Below are 17958 nucleotides of genomic sequence, written 5' to 3' on the forward strand. Positions count from 1 at the left end.
TTCTGGAGAGAAAGCTACTATACCACATCTGAAACATAAATAGGCATCTCTGTTCATGTAAGGGAACGTCTTTGCATAAGAGCCTACTCTTTTTTTCAGTTCATAACTTCTTTGCCTTTTAACTGTAGCCAACTAGCTCCCCTTTAGACCAGATCAAAAGATAACTCCATAGTTAGTTTCTCCTAATTACTGTTTGCTATAGATAGTACAGGCAAGTACACGTCTGTCATTATTGGGGTTATTCAATTTGAACACTGCAGAAAATAAATTCCTCAGAACCACAAGGAGTCCATGTAGACTGGGGCATCGTGTAATGTGAGTGTAACCAGGCTAGAGCCATGCAGGATGGAATTCAAAGAAGGATCACAGGAGACAATAGACTTAGAGCAGTCTGGATAAAATATAACCAATATAACCAATGGAGAGAGCTGAAGTCTCTCTCTATATACTAGAGTTAGTAGACAGTCCAGGAATGTTTCTCAAAACTAGAATTTAAATTCCTGAGATTCACTTAAAATCACATAGACTTTATTAGGTATATTATTTGAATTGGAAGTGAAGATCTATTTTGCTTACTGAGAGATATTGTTTATGGAAAAGTGTGGGTTTTGATGTGTTTTGTGTTTGTGTGTATGACTGCAGATATCACTGGAATTAATCTAGACCATTACCTTGTATTAATTACTCAGTTAATTACTCAGTTCCTCACCAAGGGGAAGTTGTGCTTGACGAACCTCATTGACTTTTATGAGGACATAACAAGATGGATGGATGATGGCAGAGCAGTGGACGTGATCTACCTTGACTTGAGTAAGGCATTTGATGCAGCATCCTCACAGCATCCTCACAGCTAAACTGAGGGAGTGCGGTCTGGATGACCGGGTAGTGAGGTGGGTTGCGAACTGGCTGAAGGCAGGAAGCCAGCGAGTGGTGGTCAATGGTGCGGAGTCCAGTTGGAGGCCTGTATCTAGTGCAGTGCCTGAGGGGTCAGTACTGGGGCCTGTGCTATTCAATATATTTATCAATGATTTGAACGAAGGAATAGAGTGACTGTCAGCAAGTTTGCTGATGACACCAAGCTGGGAGGAGTGGCTGACACTGGAAGCTGTGCTGCCATCCAGAGACCTGGACAGGCTGGAGAGTTGGGCGGGGAAAAATTTAATGAAATATAACAAGGGCAAGTGTAGGAACAACCCCAAGTTCCAGTATAAGTTTGGGAATTAGACCTATTAGAGAGCAGTGTAGGGGAAAGGGACCTCGGGGTCCTGGTGGACAGCAGGGTGACCATGAGCCAGCACTGGGCCCTTGTGGCCAGGAAGGCCAATGGTACCTGGGGTGGATTAGAAGGAGGGTGGTCAGTAGGTCAGAGAGGTTCTCCTGCCCCTCTACTCTGCTTTGATGAGACCACACCTGGAATATTGTGTGCATTTGTGGCCCCTCAGTTCCAGAAGGACAGGGAACTGCTGGAGAGAGTCCAGCGCAGGGCAACGAAGATGCTGAAGGGAGTGGAGCATCTCCCGTGTGAGGAAAGGCTGAGGGAGCTGGGGCTCTGGAGCTGGAGAAGAAGAGACTGAGGGGTGACCTCATTAATGTTTACAGATATATAAAGGGTGAGTGTCAGGAGGATGGAGCCAGGCTCTTCTCGCTGACAACCAATGACAGGACAAGGGGTAATGGGTTCAAACTGGAACTCAAGACATTCCACTTAAATTTGAGAAGAAACTTCTCCTCAGTGAGGGTGGCAGAGCCTGGCCCAGGCTGCCCAGGGAGGTTGTGGAGTCTCCTTCTCTGCAGACATTCAAACCCGCCTGGACACCTTCCTGTGGAACCTCAGCTGGGTGTTCCTGCTCCATGGGGGGATTGGACATGATGATCTTTTGAGGTCCCTTCCAATCCCTGACATTCTGGGATTCTGTGATTCTGTGAATTACTTAAATGCCCATCCTTGTGAAGAAAGTGGACATAACTGTTTATTTGGTGTCTCAAGTTCTTCGAATCACAGTTTCATATTAAGTTGGACCAAGGTCAGAATGAAATTATTTTCTTTGATACAGACCAAAAAATCCATTAAGAGAAGGCAATGATGTTTATTGCCTTTTCTACTGGTCAGGAATGATATGTGTTGTGTTCAGTAGAAACACATTCTTTTACATTCACACAGTGCCAGCATTAATTGATTTTAGGTTAACATGCAGATTGACTCAGGAAAAGAAATCCTTAACCACTGATGTCTAAACAAAACCATAATCTTCATTTCTGTGAAAGTAAAATTCTTATTAGACATTCGTAGGATTCGGACAAAATCAAGATTGTCTGCAAGTATTATATTAGTGATCAGTCCCAGAAACCCTGGAGACAACAGCCATGCCACACAAGACCTTCCATAAAGTGTCTTTTACTTTCTGGTTCGTCAAGCAGGAAATGAATGGATTTAGCACTGGAGCGACTACAGTATGAATTATGGAAACCAGTTTGTTGAGATCCAAGGAGTCCATACATGGAGAGGGTGGTTGAAAAGACGGTGATCGCAGTCAGGTGAGAAACACAGGTGGAGAAAGCTTTCTTCTTGTTCTAAGCCATGGGAATGACACTGTTTCCCACAGCATTCTCCTGGAGAAACTGGCTGCTCATGGCTTGGATGGTCATACACTTCACTGGTAGCTGTGTTCAGTTTTGGGCTGCTCACTGCAAGAAAGACATTGAGGTACTGGAGAGAACTCAGAAAAAGGCAACAAAGCTGCTGAAGGGTGTAGAGGACAAGCCTTATGAGTAGTGGCTGAGGGAACTGGGGCTGTTTAGCTTTAACCTGGTTGAGGGAAGACCTTCTTGATCTGAAAGGAGGTTGTAGCACAGAGGAGGTTGCCCTCTTCTCCCAAGTTACAGGCTATAGGATGAGAGGAAATGGCCTCAAGTTGTACCAGGGGAGGTTATTAGATATTAGGAAAAAAGTCTTCCTGGAAGGGGTTGTCAGGCCTTGGAACAGGCTGCCCAAGGAAGTGGTTGAGCCACCATCCCTGGAGGTGTTTAAAAGATATGTAGATGAAGTTCTTAAGGACATGGTTTAGTCTCAGTGTTACGTTAACAGTTGGACTTGATGATCTTGAGGGTCTATTCCAACCAAAGTGGTTTTATGAATGCACAAAATGGTGTTGATTATGCACATGTAAGAAATTGTGATGATGGAGAGAGGGATTAACAGAATAAACAAGGCAAGGATGAAGTCCACTGTCTCTGCAAGTGACCACTCAGTGCAAGAGAGGTTGAGCAAAGGGCTGATGTCACAGTAAAAGTGATTGATGACTTTGGGGACACAGAAAGAGAGCTGGGAAATGAAGAAGACCTTTAGCACAGACGTCAGAAAGCCAACCAGCCAAAAGCCCATGGCCAGCTGCATATAGAGTCTTTAGTTTATGATGACTGGGTAGCACAGGGGGTTGCAGATGGCCACATGGCAGTTGTAGGCCATGACAGCCAGGAGGACACATTCGGTACAGACCAAGGCAATGAAGAAGTATAACTGGGCCATACAAACTGTGAAGGAGATGCTCGTATTCTTCACCAGAAAGCTGACCAGCAATTTGGGAACAGTGACTGAGATGTATCAGGCCTCTAGGAAAGACTGATGGTTGAGAAGTGCATAGGCTTGTGCAGTTGATGATTTCTTCTGATTAAAGTGATGATGATTAAGTTTTCAAGGACAGTTAACAAATACAAAATGAGGAAAATCATAAACAACAGAGCCTGCGTCTGGATGGCAGGGAATCCAACGCTGATGAATGCTTGGGTACGGGGATCATTTTTCTGTATCACAATGAGCTTGAAGACCTGGAACATGTAAGGAGGAATAAATAAGAAAATAAGGAACATATTGTTTCATCTCCTCCAAGCGTCTTTTCCATACTGCAAATACACAAGTTAAGTAGACATTCCACAGCAGTTATTTATGTGACATTCTTTATTATTTAACCACTCCTGAAAATTTTTGAGTCCTACAGCATTATAGGGCTGGTGATTCAGATCTTGGTTCCAAGAAAATATTTAAGCTGTACTGATTTCCTCACAGGCCTTCTTACTCCTTTCTTTACTTAGAAGACAGTCAAAGGGAAAGCCGAAGATTACTAAATGTGCTTTTCATCTAAGTTCTGAGCTACACCTCAGATGGCCACACAGCAGATATCTAGATATCTAGATAAAAGCACAGTCTTGATAAACGGCTGAACTCATGTAAGGGAAATGTAGCTTGAGCTGTTTTTGTCTCTCCCTTTCTTTTGATTATAGGCAGAAGAAAGTGCTTGTTCTCTCAGACATAGTGCTTTAGTCAAGTTTGCCAGGGTTCTGGAGTATATGTGTATTTTTTTTCTTTCAGAATTGGGACAGAACTGATGGCCTGGTTTTGGTTGAAACAGGGCCAATTCTCTTTCAGTGAATTTTCCTTTCAGTTAAGTTTCTTCTACGTATCTGCACTTTTCCGAAGGTGGCTACGTGTTTTTCAGACAGTGTCTGTGTGGCAGATGCGCTCTCCCTGCCATGTCCCCCAAGAGCACAGAAACACCTAGGTTGATGGACAACTATGGTCATGTATACACCCCTTGGTCAACAGACAGGATGTTTGACCAATGAGACAACTTGGTTGAGAGAAGCTTCTGAACAACTACCGTAAATGATCGCAACTCAGATTCAACTCAGGTATAAATGGAGTCTGCTGGAAGCTGGTCTTCCTCAGAGCACGGGGTTGCGGTTGAAGGCTCTCATCCTTAGACTGGTCATCTAGGAATCATTCCCCAGGGTCTCAGACACCTTCCTAATCTATTAAGTGATCATCTGGGTACTGCTGAGAGTCCTCTCTTTGACACAGAGTGGGAAGACGCACATTTTGAACCATCCCTCTAGAGTTTTGTGATCTGATCCCTTTGAGTTTGAGTCAGTTGTGTAGTCATTGAACTCCTAACTGGTATCTGAACTTTTGTTGTGTAGCGCTACCAGAGTGCTGAATAATTTTGGATAAACCCCATTTGTAGTTGGTTTCTGTTAAGCAGCTCTGGTTAGAATAATGTCTCTTCAGAGTTTGTTGCCTACGTAAATTTTTTTGGGTGTTGCCTCTGTGACAGTCTGCTTCAAAGAACTGATAATACCTTATGTTTATGGTTTTACTGAGCTAATGGTAGGAATTGCATGCAGAAAAGACCCATGTTTATACTTATTACTATAGCAGCCCAGGTCACTGATAGATCTCTTATGAGAGAGCGAGGGGTCATAAAAGGCCTGTACCAGTAGGGAGGGGTGGACAGAACAGGTGACCCAAGTTGGCCAACAAGGCATTCCACGCATCACACTCAGTTTAAAGCTGAGTCGTCATGAGGGGGTCTTCCTCTCTTTGTTCATGGCCAACATCTGAAGAGGACCCTGCCTGTTCTGCCAGCAGTCCTGATTCCAGTCCATGCATTCCTGAATCCAGTTCCTGTCTACTGTGGAGTCCAGTCCAGGACTTCCTGATGTCTGTCCTGCAACCACAGGCATGATGCCAGCAACTGCATGGGATTCTGTGACCATCCGGGACACTCAATATTGGCTTTGCGTATTTTGCATTATTTCTTTTATTAGTAGTATTATCACTAAAACTGTTTTAATTTTCCAACTGTAAGTGTCTCTCCCTTTCTCTTCCAGGAGGAGGAGAAAATATTTTTCATATAAAACATTAAGAAAAAAATCATTAATGTTATGGAATGTTACAAACATTTCCACACAAAAATAAACATGTGCTTTACCAATTTCATTATTTATGGGACATGAAGAAGGGCTTCTTCAAGTACATCAGCAGCAAAAGGAAGGTTAGGGAAGATGTAGGTACACATCTCTGGAGACATTCAAAACCTTTCTGGTCACATTCCTGTGCAACCTACTCTAGGTGTACCTGCTTTAGCAGGTGGGTTGGACGGGATGATCTCCAGAGGTCACTTGACCCCTAACCATTCTATGATTCTGTGATGATCTTTCATATTCAATATATGACTTCCACATTTCTGAGCTTGCACTCTGTGTGAGACTCCTCAACTGTATTTTAGCAAATTGTTGTAAGCAACTTCCATGAGATTTGTGGCATTTAATTTAAGCCGTGGTAAATGCTGACAACAGATAAATTGTTTTCTAGTATAGCAAATGGAGATCTAAGCAGTACAAGAGAAAAACCTAGCTTGTGTGATTTTAGCATTCTATAGAATACAAACTATAATTGAAAAGAGGATGAATGAAAAGGATGTCAAAAAGAGGAAATGAAAGTGATGTTTACACATTCCAATATAGGCTTTAAAAATTCCCAAACTACCTTATAATACCTTAGAATAATGACTTAAAATAATCTAATTTAAAAAAAAGATGATTAATTAGAGTATTTCAAGATCACTCACAGGTGATATATAATGTCCATGCATAGGTTTGAGAATTGTTAATGTCACATGAAGTTTCTCAGGGAAAAATTATGCTGAATGCATTTTACACTCTAGTCCACTGAAGGTGGAACACAAGTACCAATTTTCACTGCATAAATATCTTCACTATCTTCAGAATAGCTGCTATTGCATATAATACAGAGAGGGGGTGAGGGTAAGGTTATATATAACTCAAAATAGAATACTGCTTAAAGTTAAGGAGAAAACCAATTAATATTATATGTATTAATTATTATTATATAACCAAGTAATATTAATGTCAAAATGCAATGGCATATACGAATGCTGCTTCTGTTGTCACCCTCATTTAATGTGCTAACCAGCTCTTCAAAAACTACTGCTCGTTGTTTTTCTTTCTCCGAAGTCAGTGCTGTCTGTGTGTTAAGACATTGGACTGGAACTTGGGGCATTTCTGCTCTGCTGTTGGCTCATAATCACATGACGGGTAGCTTTGACCAATAAATCTTTTCACTTACCAGTGCCTTAGTTTTGCCATATATAAAAAGTGATTATATAAACATTATCTACAGCTAAAAAAAAGCCAAGTGCATGTATGAGATCAGTGAAAAAGATCCAATGAGAAGCAAGACCCTGAACTGAAATATTGCTATGGGACTGAATCACGGTGAGAATGGTCTGTAAAAGATACAAAAGTGTATGGTTTTCTGTGCTCGGGTGGGACCTCTGTGCAGGTGCCAGCTTGACCCAGCCCTCCTGCTATTCTGATCCATTAATTTTTTTTTCATTTCTGAGAATATTTTTTCCTGAAAGTTTGATCCACGAGAGGTTACCAGGCCTTGCCTGAAAGTTTGCCTCCGGAGCTCTAAAACACCGACTCCGGAGTGAATGGTTATTAGGGAGGGAAGATGCCTGAAATTTTGCTCTGTGAATGGCTGTCAGGCTCCTGGAGAGAAGGTCAGCAGCGTTTGGCTTGGTGTGTTTGCTCCATGCAGTGAATAATGGAGCGAACCTGCCACCGAACTCTAAGTTGTGCTTTTCTTTAAGAAATCTAAACATTGTTCTGCAGTAAGCAGAGCCCTGAATCACTCCCCCAGGACACTCGGAGGGCAGCATTCCCCCATAAGGTGAAGAACTGGGTGGAGGCCCACCATTTGTCCCTGAGCACAGCTTCAGACACATGGTGGACATACAGAAAGGATTTGCCATGCTGACACTGGTTCAGCAGGTGTGGAAGGAGACATAGCAGAAGAAGAAGAGAACAGGAGTTGCTGAATTAGAGGGCCTGAAAGCACCACAGGTGAGTTCTGTGGCTGAGGGATAACAGGTTGGGGCTAGAGCACAGTGGTTAACAAAGGTGGTTACAGATGGAAGGGATGGTCAAGAACAGCCGAGAGGAGGGGAAATACAGACAAAGAAACAACGCTACAAAGAGTCTTCTCAAAAGGAGAAGGAGCCTTTGACTGAACCACGGTTGTGAACAGACACAGAATGGAGTGGGAAGGGAAGCTGACACAGAGAAAGGGATTGAGACTGTCAACGTAGAAAGACAGAGAACTGCACAGGTAAGAGACAGTAGAAAACAGGAGAGACAGATAGACAGAAAGAAAGGATGAATGAGAGATTGGAAGACAGACAGTGAAGAGCAGAGTGGGCACAGGCCAGGAAAAGAAAAGTACCTGACCCAGAGGAAATCCGAACAGAGAATTATTTGTTTGTACATTAATATAATGTACACTGTACTACCATTTGAAAATAAGAGCTCTGTCTAAGGAATATGTATTGTAAATACCTAGTATATATTTTTACCTACCTGGATGTAGAATTTTCCATCTAGAAAGAATATTTTCCTCTGCATTATGTGCAGATGTGCTGTCCGAAGCAGGAGACTTATTCAATACCTAAAAACTACAGGATTTTCTGTGGTGTGGGTTTTGTTTAGGTTGGGTTTGGTTTTGACTTTACTGTCAATTCAGGGTTCAGTGTCTTTTTTTCAACACCAACAACATGGGAATCAGAAAATTACAGGAACTGGCTATTCTAGTGGCAGCAGGAACTGGAACAATCTGGTGGGTGTTTAACCTTTGATAATGATTCTTAACTAGCATATATTTCTGTTGGGCAGCTTGAGTGATGTTTCTTTTAGCTATACTTAGGCAGCTACAATGTAAGAATTTACACAAAGCTAAATTCCTACTCATATTTTATATTAAAAACAATTTAAATAAGCAAGCATGGACATTTTTCAACTCTTCTGTGAAATTCTAAAAATCTGATTAATTTGCTCTGTATATTCCTGTGAGTCCAAGTATCTATCTTCACGTTTACATACCACAATAACGCCTCTGGACTCCAGACCAACAGAAGGATCCTGGCATAGAGCTAGTACTCTGTGGAGTAGAATTAGCCATATTTATCCTGCATAGTGGTTAGTCTGGGTCTCCCTTGGTTTGTGTGACCCTATAGTAGCCTGCTGCAGTGATGTTATCACAGTATGTGCTCGGTGCCCTGGAGCCTGGTGTGATATCAGTTGGCGATATTTGGGAATGAAGAGTTGCCTGGAATAATGTGGGAGGACTGTTCCAAGCGGAGGAACCAGGACAAGTTCTCATCCATATACTATGTCTGTAGCAGAGCATCCGTTAGAAGTGCTTGTATTTTTGTTGATGGTACAATTTGGTTCACATCAGAGGAGATCCCACATACTGTCCAGAGCAGAGCCAAAGTGGTGGTGCGGACACCTCACTCCCAAAGGGGACTGCACAGTTTGTAGCAGCAGCTGAGAACAAACTCTGCTATAAAGCAAACACATTTCCTTTGGCACAAGTGGTCATGGGCCTCATGAAATGCAAATTAAATTCGTCCACAGATCTTCAGCATTAATGGATCTATAGGTAACACCAGGCTAGAAAGGTTCCTTGAAACAATGGAGCTTTGTACATCCTCATCACCAGTTTGGTCCCACAAATACGCAGTCTGTTAGCTTTGTTCTGCAGTTTCCGTCATAAAGGGGGTGGAGGAAGAGTTGATTTGTTGTTTACTCATTGCTTTCTTATTCTGTCCGAGGTACCACCGCTCTTTGTCTCCAACCAGTGACCAATAACCCATAGTCTCCTCTGAATGTAAGGGGCTGAATTGCATCCTGCATACCTGTGGGGTCCCAGTCCAATTTCGGACTCAGGAAGGTCCAAAAATGATTCCAAGGGTGAGATTAAGATACAAACGAGGTCAGATGCTGCTCAACAATCTTATTTTATTTGTATGCCTAATGACAGAGTAAATCTATCTCATTTTCACACCTAAAGCTAGAGTGACAAAGAGAAAGGGGGGAGGAATTAGGAGGAAAGTTAAGCAAGCATGCGAGAAGATAAGCAAGAGATAAACAAGAGGTAGTCACCGCCAGGGATCCAAAGGTCTCCTGTGGGGCAGCTCTCAGGTTTCAGGCCTCTGTAGCGCTGGCAGTTTGCAGGTCTCAGGTCGTGCCAGTAGCAGGGTCCAGGTTCTGGCATCAGAGTCCAGGTCCCAGTAGGTGTTGGCAGCGCTCGGGTCTCAGGTCCGCCGGTCCCAGGTGGCAGGTTTTGGTCCTGGTGGTGGATGGCCACACTTGCCAGTCATAACCTGGTCATTTTATGGCAGCTGGTGGCAGGTGTTGCCTGAGCACACTGCAGGCCTGCTCGCAGATGTTGGTGGCTGATATCACTGGAGCTTCACTTGAGCTTACCTAAGCTTCAAGCATTCTTTGTGTTTTAACAATTCACAGTGATCATGCATTTTTCACTTTAATTCACTGTATTTAGGCCTTTACAGTGGACCCAATTAAGCAAGCAGTGTGAGCAAGCATTTTTCTGTAACAAGCAGCCTTAAGCATATTATTTTAGCAAGCAAGCTTTGAGACAAATAATTCACAATATCTCAGCCTTCCACACTTATGCCGTGTGTTAAGGACCACCACCTTTCACACACACTCAGACTGTATGCTGAGAGCTATCTGCTCTCACAATACCTTGCAAGATCCAGCATGTGTGTCATTCTAGACCACTAGGACAAGACTCATCTGATAAGACTAATTCTTAAGCAGAAGTGCTAATTTCCATTTTAGGATAATTTATCGTGTAGTGACAAACTAAGATCCAGACATCTCTACCCTGAACGCCTTGAGCTGGATGAACAGACTCGGGTTCCAGAGATTAAACATGGGAATTCTGAAGAGGGAAATACAAATAAATTTACCTAGCTCACATCTAAAAGTTGGTTATGTATTTCTAAGGAAATTATCTAGGCTTTCTCTGTAATCATTAGATAGAAGTGGGTCCTACCAAAGTCTATTAATCCCGTACTTAGGGATCTAGAGATAGTCTCTGTATTGTTCTTACCCAAACAACATTTGAAACAACTAATTATATTTCTAGATCTGTGGTTGCTGTTATAATATAAACACAAAGACAAGACCACTAGAATATTTTCTCTTTCTATAATCCAGAAATAAATCCTTTGAAATCAATACAGCTGCGTTTTTAATTATTTAAGGTGTGTGTGTGCACGTGTGCATGTATTAGGAATAACTTAAAGGTTTTATACAATTAAAATCAGTTTGTGTTATAGCCGATACAGAAAAAAAACTACTTTTGTTTGGTCAGATGTGTGCCTTCAGTGACCTTTACTGCAAGCCACTGCCTTGAGAAGTGAAAGCTGGGTTGTACACCACCATATAAGAAAGTAGGACCTGCCTTATGGCCCTGATATTCTCTTCCTTAACCTGAAGTCCTTTTCTGTGTTCTGATTTGTTTTGGTTTTAGTATGAGCAACGTGAGTCAGAGCTTGTGTCAGCTTTCGTGGTAAGGACTTCTTACCTGTGCTTTCCCTCAGCTCTGACCTATCAATATATATGGATATCTTGCTAAATATCAGTCCTCTTCCTTTATGCATGTTGAAGAACACCTAGTACCAAGGCTGAGTCTTCTGTCATGTAGGAACAACTTTCTTGTCAAATAACTTAATTTCTGAGTTTTATTCTTGATGACAACTTCTGATCATCCACCACAAGAATATATTGAATCTGGGGTAGTCCTTTAATGGGAAACAAAATATGGGTTCAGCATGGCAGACGCTTCACTGTATTAACCCCCTCACGAATATGAGCCTGCAGCGTGCCCAGGTGTCCAAGGAGGCCAACTGCATCCAGACGTGTATCAGAAATCGTGTGGTCAGTAGGACCAGGGCTGTGACTGCCCTGTACTGGGCACTGGTGATGCTGCACCTCGAATCCTGGGGTCAGTTTTGGGCTCCTCACTACAGAAAAGACCTCGAGGTGCTGGAGTGAGTTCAGAGAAGGGCAATGGAACTGGTGAAGGGTCTGGAACACAAATCTCATGAGGAGTAGCTGAAAGAACTGGGGCTGTTTAGCCTGGAGAAAAGGAAGCTGAGAGACCTTATCGCTCGCTACAGCTGCTTGAAAGGAGGTCACAAGCTTTGTGCGTGTGGTTTGTCTTCAGCTCATGCCATTTTGGGCCCACAAATATTAATCATTTTGGATGTAATCTGACTCCAGATCCAGATACATATTTGCAGGTGTGTACAAGCCCACTGGATGTCTGAATTCCCGTCATCATCAAAAAAGAACAAATCCATAAAGTTAATGTAGTATGGAGACTGAATCTACTGAAAAAGTGTGGCTGGCATCTATAGCCAACAGTGACAGCTCAGACACCCACTTCAAATGTCAACATTTGGATATTCTGATCCCTAAAGAAAGATGTTTAGTGTCATTTTAGATGTCCAGGAGTATTCCATCTGTCCCACAAATGCCATTCCAAAATTATATGAGGTTCTTATAGCTGTTGTAGCTCCTGGTTTTATGTCAGAAATCTCTTATCTAGTCTGTGTGAGGAATCCATGCTAATAATCACTTGGTAGATATTGAGACCTTATATGTGATAACTCTGAGATGAAACCAATTGTTCCTGAAGAACAGAATATCTATTCCAGAGTCTCTGTCTCTCCAACCTTTCATACCTACCAGGAAATTACTCCTACTTATTTTTGGCATAGTGAAACTAATGATGTGATTAAATCAACAGTCCATGCCCTCCATTATAAAAATATTATACATCCTCTCAGTATAAGACCTTCAGCTCATATAGTACCTTATTTTCTGGCTACACGAGCAGTGATATATGTCTCAAATATGCTTTTACATTTTAAATCAGAGATAAGATTTTAGAAGATAATTAATCAAATCTCTTACTGCCAGTTCATTTTCTCTTTTAATTAACTCTGAAAATTTTTTCATTTTTTATATTTTAATTAATGGCTTTTGTACAAATTAAGATGTCAATAAAAACAAACATGTTAATCTTCTGCAAAGAGGTGTGCCTTGTAATTCTTCCATGGAACTTCAGGCTCTCAAGATAAAAATAAAACAGATGACAGGGAATTAAGAGCACTGTACAATTATGCTGTTAATATTTACAATTATTTCTAGGATGAAGGATTAATTTAAGGAGTCGTTCATGTCCTCCCTTTCCAATTACATGTAAGTTTTGAGGATTTAATATGAAGAATTTGATGAACAGTTACAGAACATTGCTATTTTGAATCGAATGACAAAAAAAAATTTAAAAAATAAACAAACAAAAACCACAGTGGGTACATTGAAGTCAACCAGGGAATAACCTGTCTGATCAGAATTAGGTATCTATAGCATGTATGTCGACATTTAAGAAAAGACCAAGTACACTTCTTTAGCGTAAGGTTAATTACAACCTAGAATTTTTTTGTCAATAAAGGAGGTCCATACAGATTAGCAAAGATGCAGTAATCAGTATTGCAGTTATCTACATTTCACAAGATGAATTTTATACAATTTCTGACATATAATGTGACTAGAATACTTGATTTTGTGGTTTTTGTTTGATTGATTTTGGTTATTTTATTTGGGGTTTTTTCTTGGTTGATTTCTGTTTCTTATTGTGTTTTTTCAAACTGCTGAATACAGAAGCAGCAAAGAAAATTAGCTTAGGTCTCAATAAACATATTTACAGGATTAGATGAAAGAAAACCCTCTTAGCCTTGCTTTTTGGTATCATTTCTCTCTTCACTTCAGATAATTTCACTGTAAGATCTCAAAGGTAACTGCTGCTAGGTTACAAATTACTCCAGAGAATACGATTAATTACATTAGTTCCAGTTCATCAAGAACAGAATAGCCGAGGCTGGAAGGGACTGATAGAGAGCCCTTGGGTGGGCTGGAGGGCTACAGAAGAGTCTTTTTAAAGTGACCCGTGGCTATGGATGTAGAACTGCAAGTTCTGGTTCTCAAGGGGAACTTTAACTGTCACAAATACTTCATCACTTTTGAGATATCTTTGTTTTTTTAAAGCTTTAGTACAACAATATCAATTTTTCCCTTCATAAGATATTTACAGAAGAAAGCCTGCAGAACACTAGGTACCTGTGTTGAAAAGAGGCCCCAAATTCATTAGTAGTAAAAGTGTGTTCTTTAAAAGAAAGAAGCTGCTGGTGACACAAGCTGATGGGTTTATTTGCCCTATTCTAAGTTTTGCTTTTCCACTCATCTCGGTGCTTTTGATAAAGAAATGATGGGATTTGTGGGAAAAAGTATCTGATGCCTGCAAATCAGCTGGAGTGGCTATGGGAGCAGCTGAGAGATGTTTGGTGTTTTGTCAAGGCAACTAACATGTGTTCTCTTTAAATATACGGAAGACAGCTCTTTTTTTCTTCATTTTACTAATGGTGTTAATTTGGCTTATGTAATTCATTCGTGGATTTCTGTATTTGGAGTGGAATTTATCTGCCTTCACTGGGTGTATTTGAACAGGAATACAGGTTCAATTTTTGGTAGAAATCCGCTACTTAAAAACCCATCACCTAGGTGCATTGTAGTGTTTTGGAATTCCCTTGCTGTCCTCTGATTGTCACTGCAGAAAGGCTTGGATCTCCCATCGATTCTGAGTCATATCTGAGAAATGCCTTTGATTACCTAAGGCATATGAAATGAAACTAAAACCTCATTCTTAGGCTAGTGAATCTCATCTCTGTAGTCTCCAAATCGCTAGTTTCAGAAGATGGATGCCTATGACATATAGGAAAAATGTCTTTGTAGAGGAAGCTGTTTGCCTCCTTTTCCAAGGAAACAGTAGATTTATTATTCTAGACTTAGATGAGTGACTTTTATATACTTACATTAGGGCATGTGGATTCTAACCTTTTCAGTCATGGAGGTCATCTAGGTTAATAAAGTCAAATATGTCCTAATAACACTATTATAACAAACTGGAGTAGAAATATTACAGGCAAATCCATGCATGAAAGTAACAAGAGATTTTGATCCAAATTCTGCACATCAGAGACTGTTCCTCGCCTATAAAAAATAAGTCTAGACTTTCTCTAAAATGTTTGAAACAATGACTTGAAATTAAACAAAGATGTCTGTGGCAGGAATGCAATTTTGCATACCTGTTTTGTTGTTGTTGTTTGGTCAATAACAACCTCAGAACTCATAACTGGTAATCAGTAATTTGCTGGACTTTTTCTTGTAACTTGAATTATGTCCTCTCGTTTCCCCAGAGAAATTTACAAGGCATTTACAGGAAGTTAATGGAAACTGATGAAAACTTATACTTCTCAGTTCTTCCAGTGAAATCAGGCTCCCGAACATTACTATTTTGTTCAAAAAACCACAAATATGTAAAACATTATTTTAACCCTTCTGACAAATAGGAAGTGTGTGTGTGGGGAAGTTTTATTTATTTATTTAGGAATTCCTGAAGTATTTGGACAATGTTTCCTTTCAAAATCCTAACATAGCTTGGCTAGTACTGTCTCTTACAGTCAAAAAATCTCCACTCTTCTCCCTTTTCCTTCCCCAACTCTGAAATATTCTTGGAAATTATTTGGAAATCATGTTACTGAACAAGAATTTACAGTGAAAGATACCACTAAATCCACCTGAAAGAAGGGAAATATTCTATTTCATTTCCACACAAAATGAATTTTTCTCCATCTTCTTCTCAGGGCTCCTTTCACCTCCTCATTCCTCAAACTATAGATAATAGGATTCAATAAAGGAGTCACCACAGTATAAGAAAGTGAGAGCAACTTATCAACAGATGCGGAGTAAGTAGATTTTGGCCGCAAATACATGGAGCTTGCTGTACCATAGAAAAGAGTCACAACTAAAATGTGTGAGGAGCAAGTAGAAAATGCTTTCTGCTGACCTTCAGCTGATGACATCTTGAGAATTGTGGAAATGATACAAATATAGGAATAAAGGATCATTAAAAAGGGACACACAATGGCAAAGCCAGCCACAGCAATGACTTGAATTTCACTTGGGGAAGTGTTACCACAAAGCAGCTCCAAGAGGGGTTGGATCTCACAGAAGAAATGGTTGATGGTGAGACCACAGAATGGTAAACTGAATGTTCCGATGGTGTGTACTAAGCCTACAGCAGTGCCGCACAGGTAAGTTCCAGCAACCAGGCCTTTACAGACTCTACTGTTCATAATGATGGTGTAGTGCAAGGGGTAGCATATTGCCACATAACGGTCAAATGACATGGCAGCCAAGAGAAAACATTCTGCAACTCCGAAGAAAAGGAAGAAAAACATTTGCATTGCACATCCTGTCTTGGAAATACCTATTGTTCCCACCATGAGATTCTCAAGAGTCTTTGGGACAATGACTGTCAAATAGCAGATATCCAAACAGGACAGCTGGAGGAGGAAGAAATACATGGGGGTATGAAGGGTGTTATCCCCATTTATTATCAAAGCAATCGCTGTGTTAGCCATCAAGGTGAAGATGTAAAGAGAAAATAAAACTACACAGAGCAAAGGATGCAAGTGCGAGACTTCAGAAAAACCCAGGAGTCTGAATTCACTCACTTCACTGAGGTTCACGGGGATCATCCTCCTCTGGTACCTAGTACAACTATTCCCTCTTCATTTTACAGCTCAGTAGTTGATGAGGTTGTAAACAGTTAGGCAAATAGGTAATCAAAATACAATTGACTGAATAGGCAAATAGATGAGTAGCATTTAGAAATCATGCAGATTTTGAAAATGTCTTCTGAATGGATTATAAAAGTTTCTAAAGAAAATCAGGCAATCTTACCCACATAATTTTGTCTCTTTTTTTTTTTTTCTTCTTTCATAACATTACCTTTGAAATGTGCACGTTTACTACTGTCTTCAAACTCTCAGCTAAATTTTTTACACTGTAGAATAAGAAAAAGATTTGTTTATAGCAGATACATTTTTATGGACTAATCACTTCCAAGTTCCAAGAGCATCAGTACATCAGCAGCAGCATTTGAATATCACACAGATAATTTCTCTGTTACGTAAGTGGTCTGCTCCAGGGGACGATTGCTGCTCCCAATGTCAATTGGTACAAAGTGTCTTATGACTACATTAATGGCTAGGATACACAGCATGAGAAGGGTTAAAAGGCCACTAAAGACAGGCTTTGCAAGGCTTTACTTGTGGGATACACAGCTGACGGCAGTCATGTTTTCTGAAGTTACCTTGTGGAGATGGTGGTTGAAGAAGAAGAAGAAAGAGAAACTAAATGATGAGGTCTCCAGAAAAGCATCTGCTCCGAGGACTCTTTTCAGTGAAGCAGGAGAGATTATTTTCCCCAGCATTATATGCTGTCCACTGGGACTTGCTTGTGCTGATTGGAGCAATAAGGGATAGTTGTTACACATGGGTTTGTTGCTATGCGCGGTGTATGCGTATTAGCTGTACTCACAAGCACCCTTTCTGGTCTCTCCAGTTTTAGGTAACTTGGACGACACTTTTGTATAAACCTAGATGTCCTCCTGGAATAACGAGAGCTGTCTTTGTCTTTGAAGTCATTACTATTACTTCCTGATGCACCCAGATTAATGAGTTATCACATAAGCTCATGAAGTTTATGCTTTATAATTAAAATTTGAAGGAGAAGGTCTAGGAGTACAGTGCACATGCATTTTGGGATAGAAATACTGCTGGGATAGGGATGCAAGGCTGGGCCAAAAACATAGAATCAAAACTGGTGAGGTTCCTGAAGTAATGCAAACACTGAATTGTTCCAGGTTCAGTGTCAGAAACAGTGATCCCAGAAGCAATGTAGTACATGTGTTGTAGACCCTCAGAATAACTCAGGGTGCAATTGCTATTGCTGCTTTTCCCACATGAAAATGTAGAATTAATTTCAACCCCATCACATGATGAACCATCAGTTCCCATAGGCAGGAGTAAAAAAATTCTTTGTAGTTCAGTAGCTCTTGAAAATCAGCGAAGAAGAAAAGCCTGATGTAAGTACTTCGTCTTGCAAGGCTTTGATACATGAATACATGTGCTCCTGACATCTTTCAGAAATAAGAAATTGATTTCACAGTTGTCTCTGTTGTAAGTCTCATGTTTTCACAGTTCTCAGAGACCTAACTTCAGGGCCAAAAATCATACAATTGAGTTGGAATTCATTTCCAACCTATTTCCAATTTATTTCCAGGAGTGTGACTGAGCTAATGTGCAGATAAATGACTTC

General features: G+C 40.8%; 1 protein-coding gene and 1 pseudogene across 1 annotated transcript; both read right to left on the reverse strand.

Annotated features, from left to right (window-relative positions):
• Positions 1 to 3073: 3073 nt before the first annotated feature.
• Positions 3074 to 3834, reverse strand: LOC136111745 (olfactory receptor 6B1-like; annotated as a pseudogene).
• Positions 3835 to 9912: 6078 nt separating this feature from the next.
• Positions 9913 to 16334, reverse strand: LOC136111746 (olfactory receptor 10C1-like). Its single transcript, XM_071818115.1, has 2 exons — positions 15417 to 16334; positions 9913 to 9972 (listed from the first exon to the last, which is right to left on the reverse strand). The coding sequence occupies exons 1-2, from the start codon at positions 16332 to 16334 to the stop codon at positions 9913 to 9915; spliced, it is 978 nt and encodes a 325-aa protein (XP_071674216.1).
• Positions 16335 to 17958: the final 1624 nt, after the last annotated feature.

The sequence above is a fragment of the Patagioenas fasciata genome, chromosome 22 (genome assembly GCF_037038585.1).
Source record: "Patagioenas fasciata isolate bPatFas1 chromosome 22, bPatFas1.hap1, whole genome shotgun sequence".
NCBI classification, from domain to species: domain Eukaryota; kingdom Metazoa; phylum Chordata; class Aves; order Columbiformes; family Columbidae; genus Patagioenas; species Patagioenas fasciata.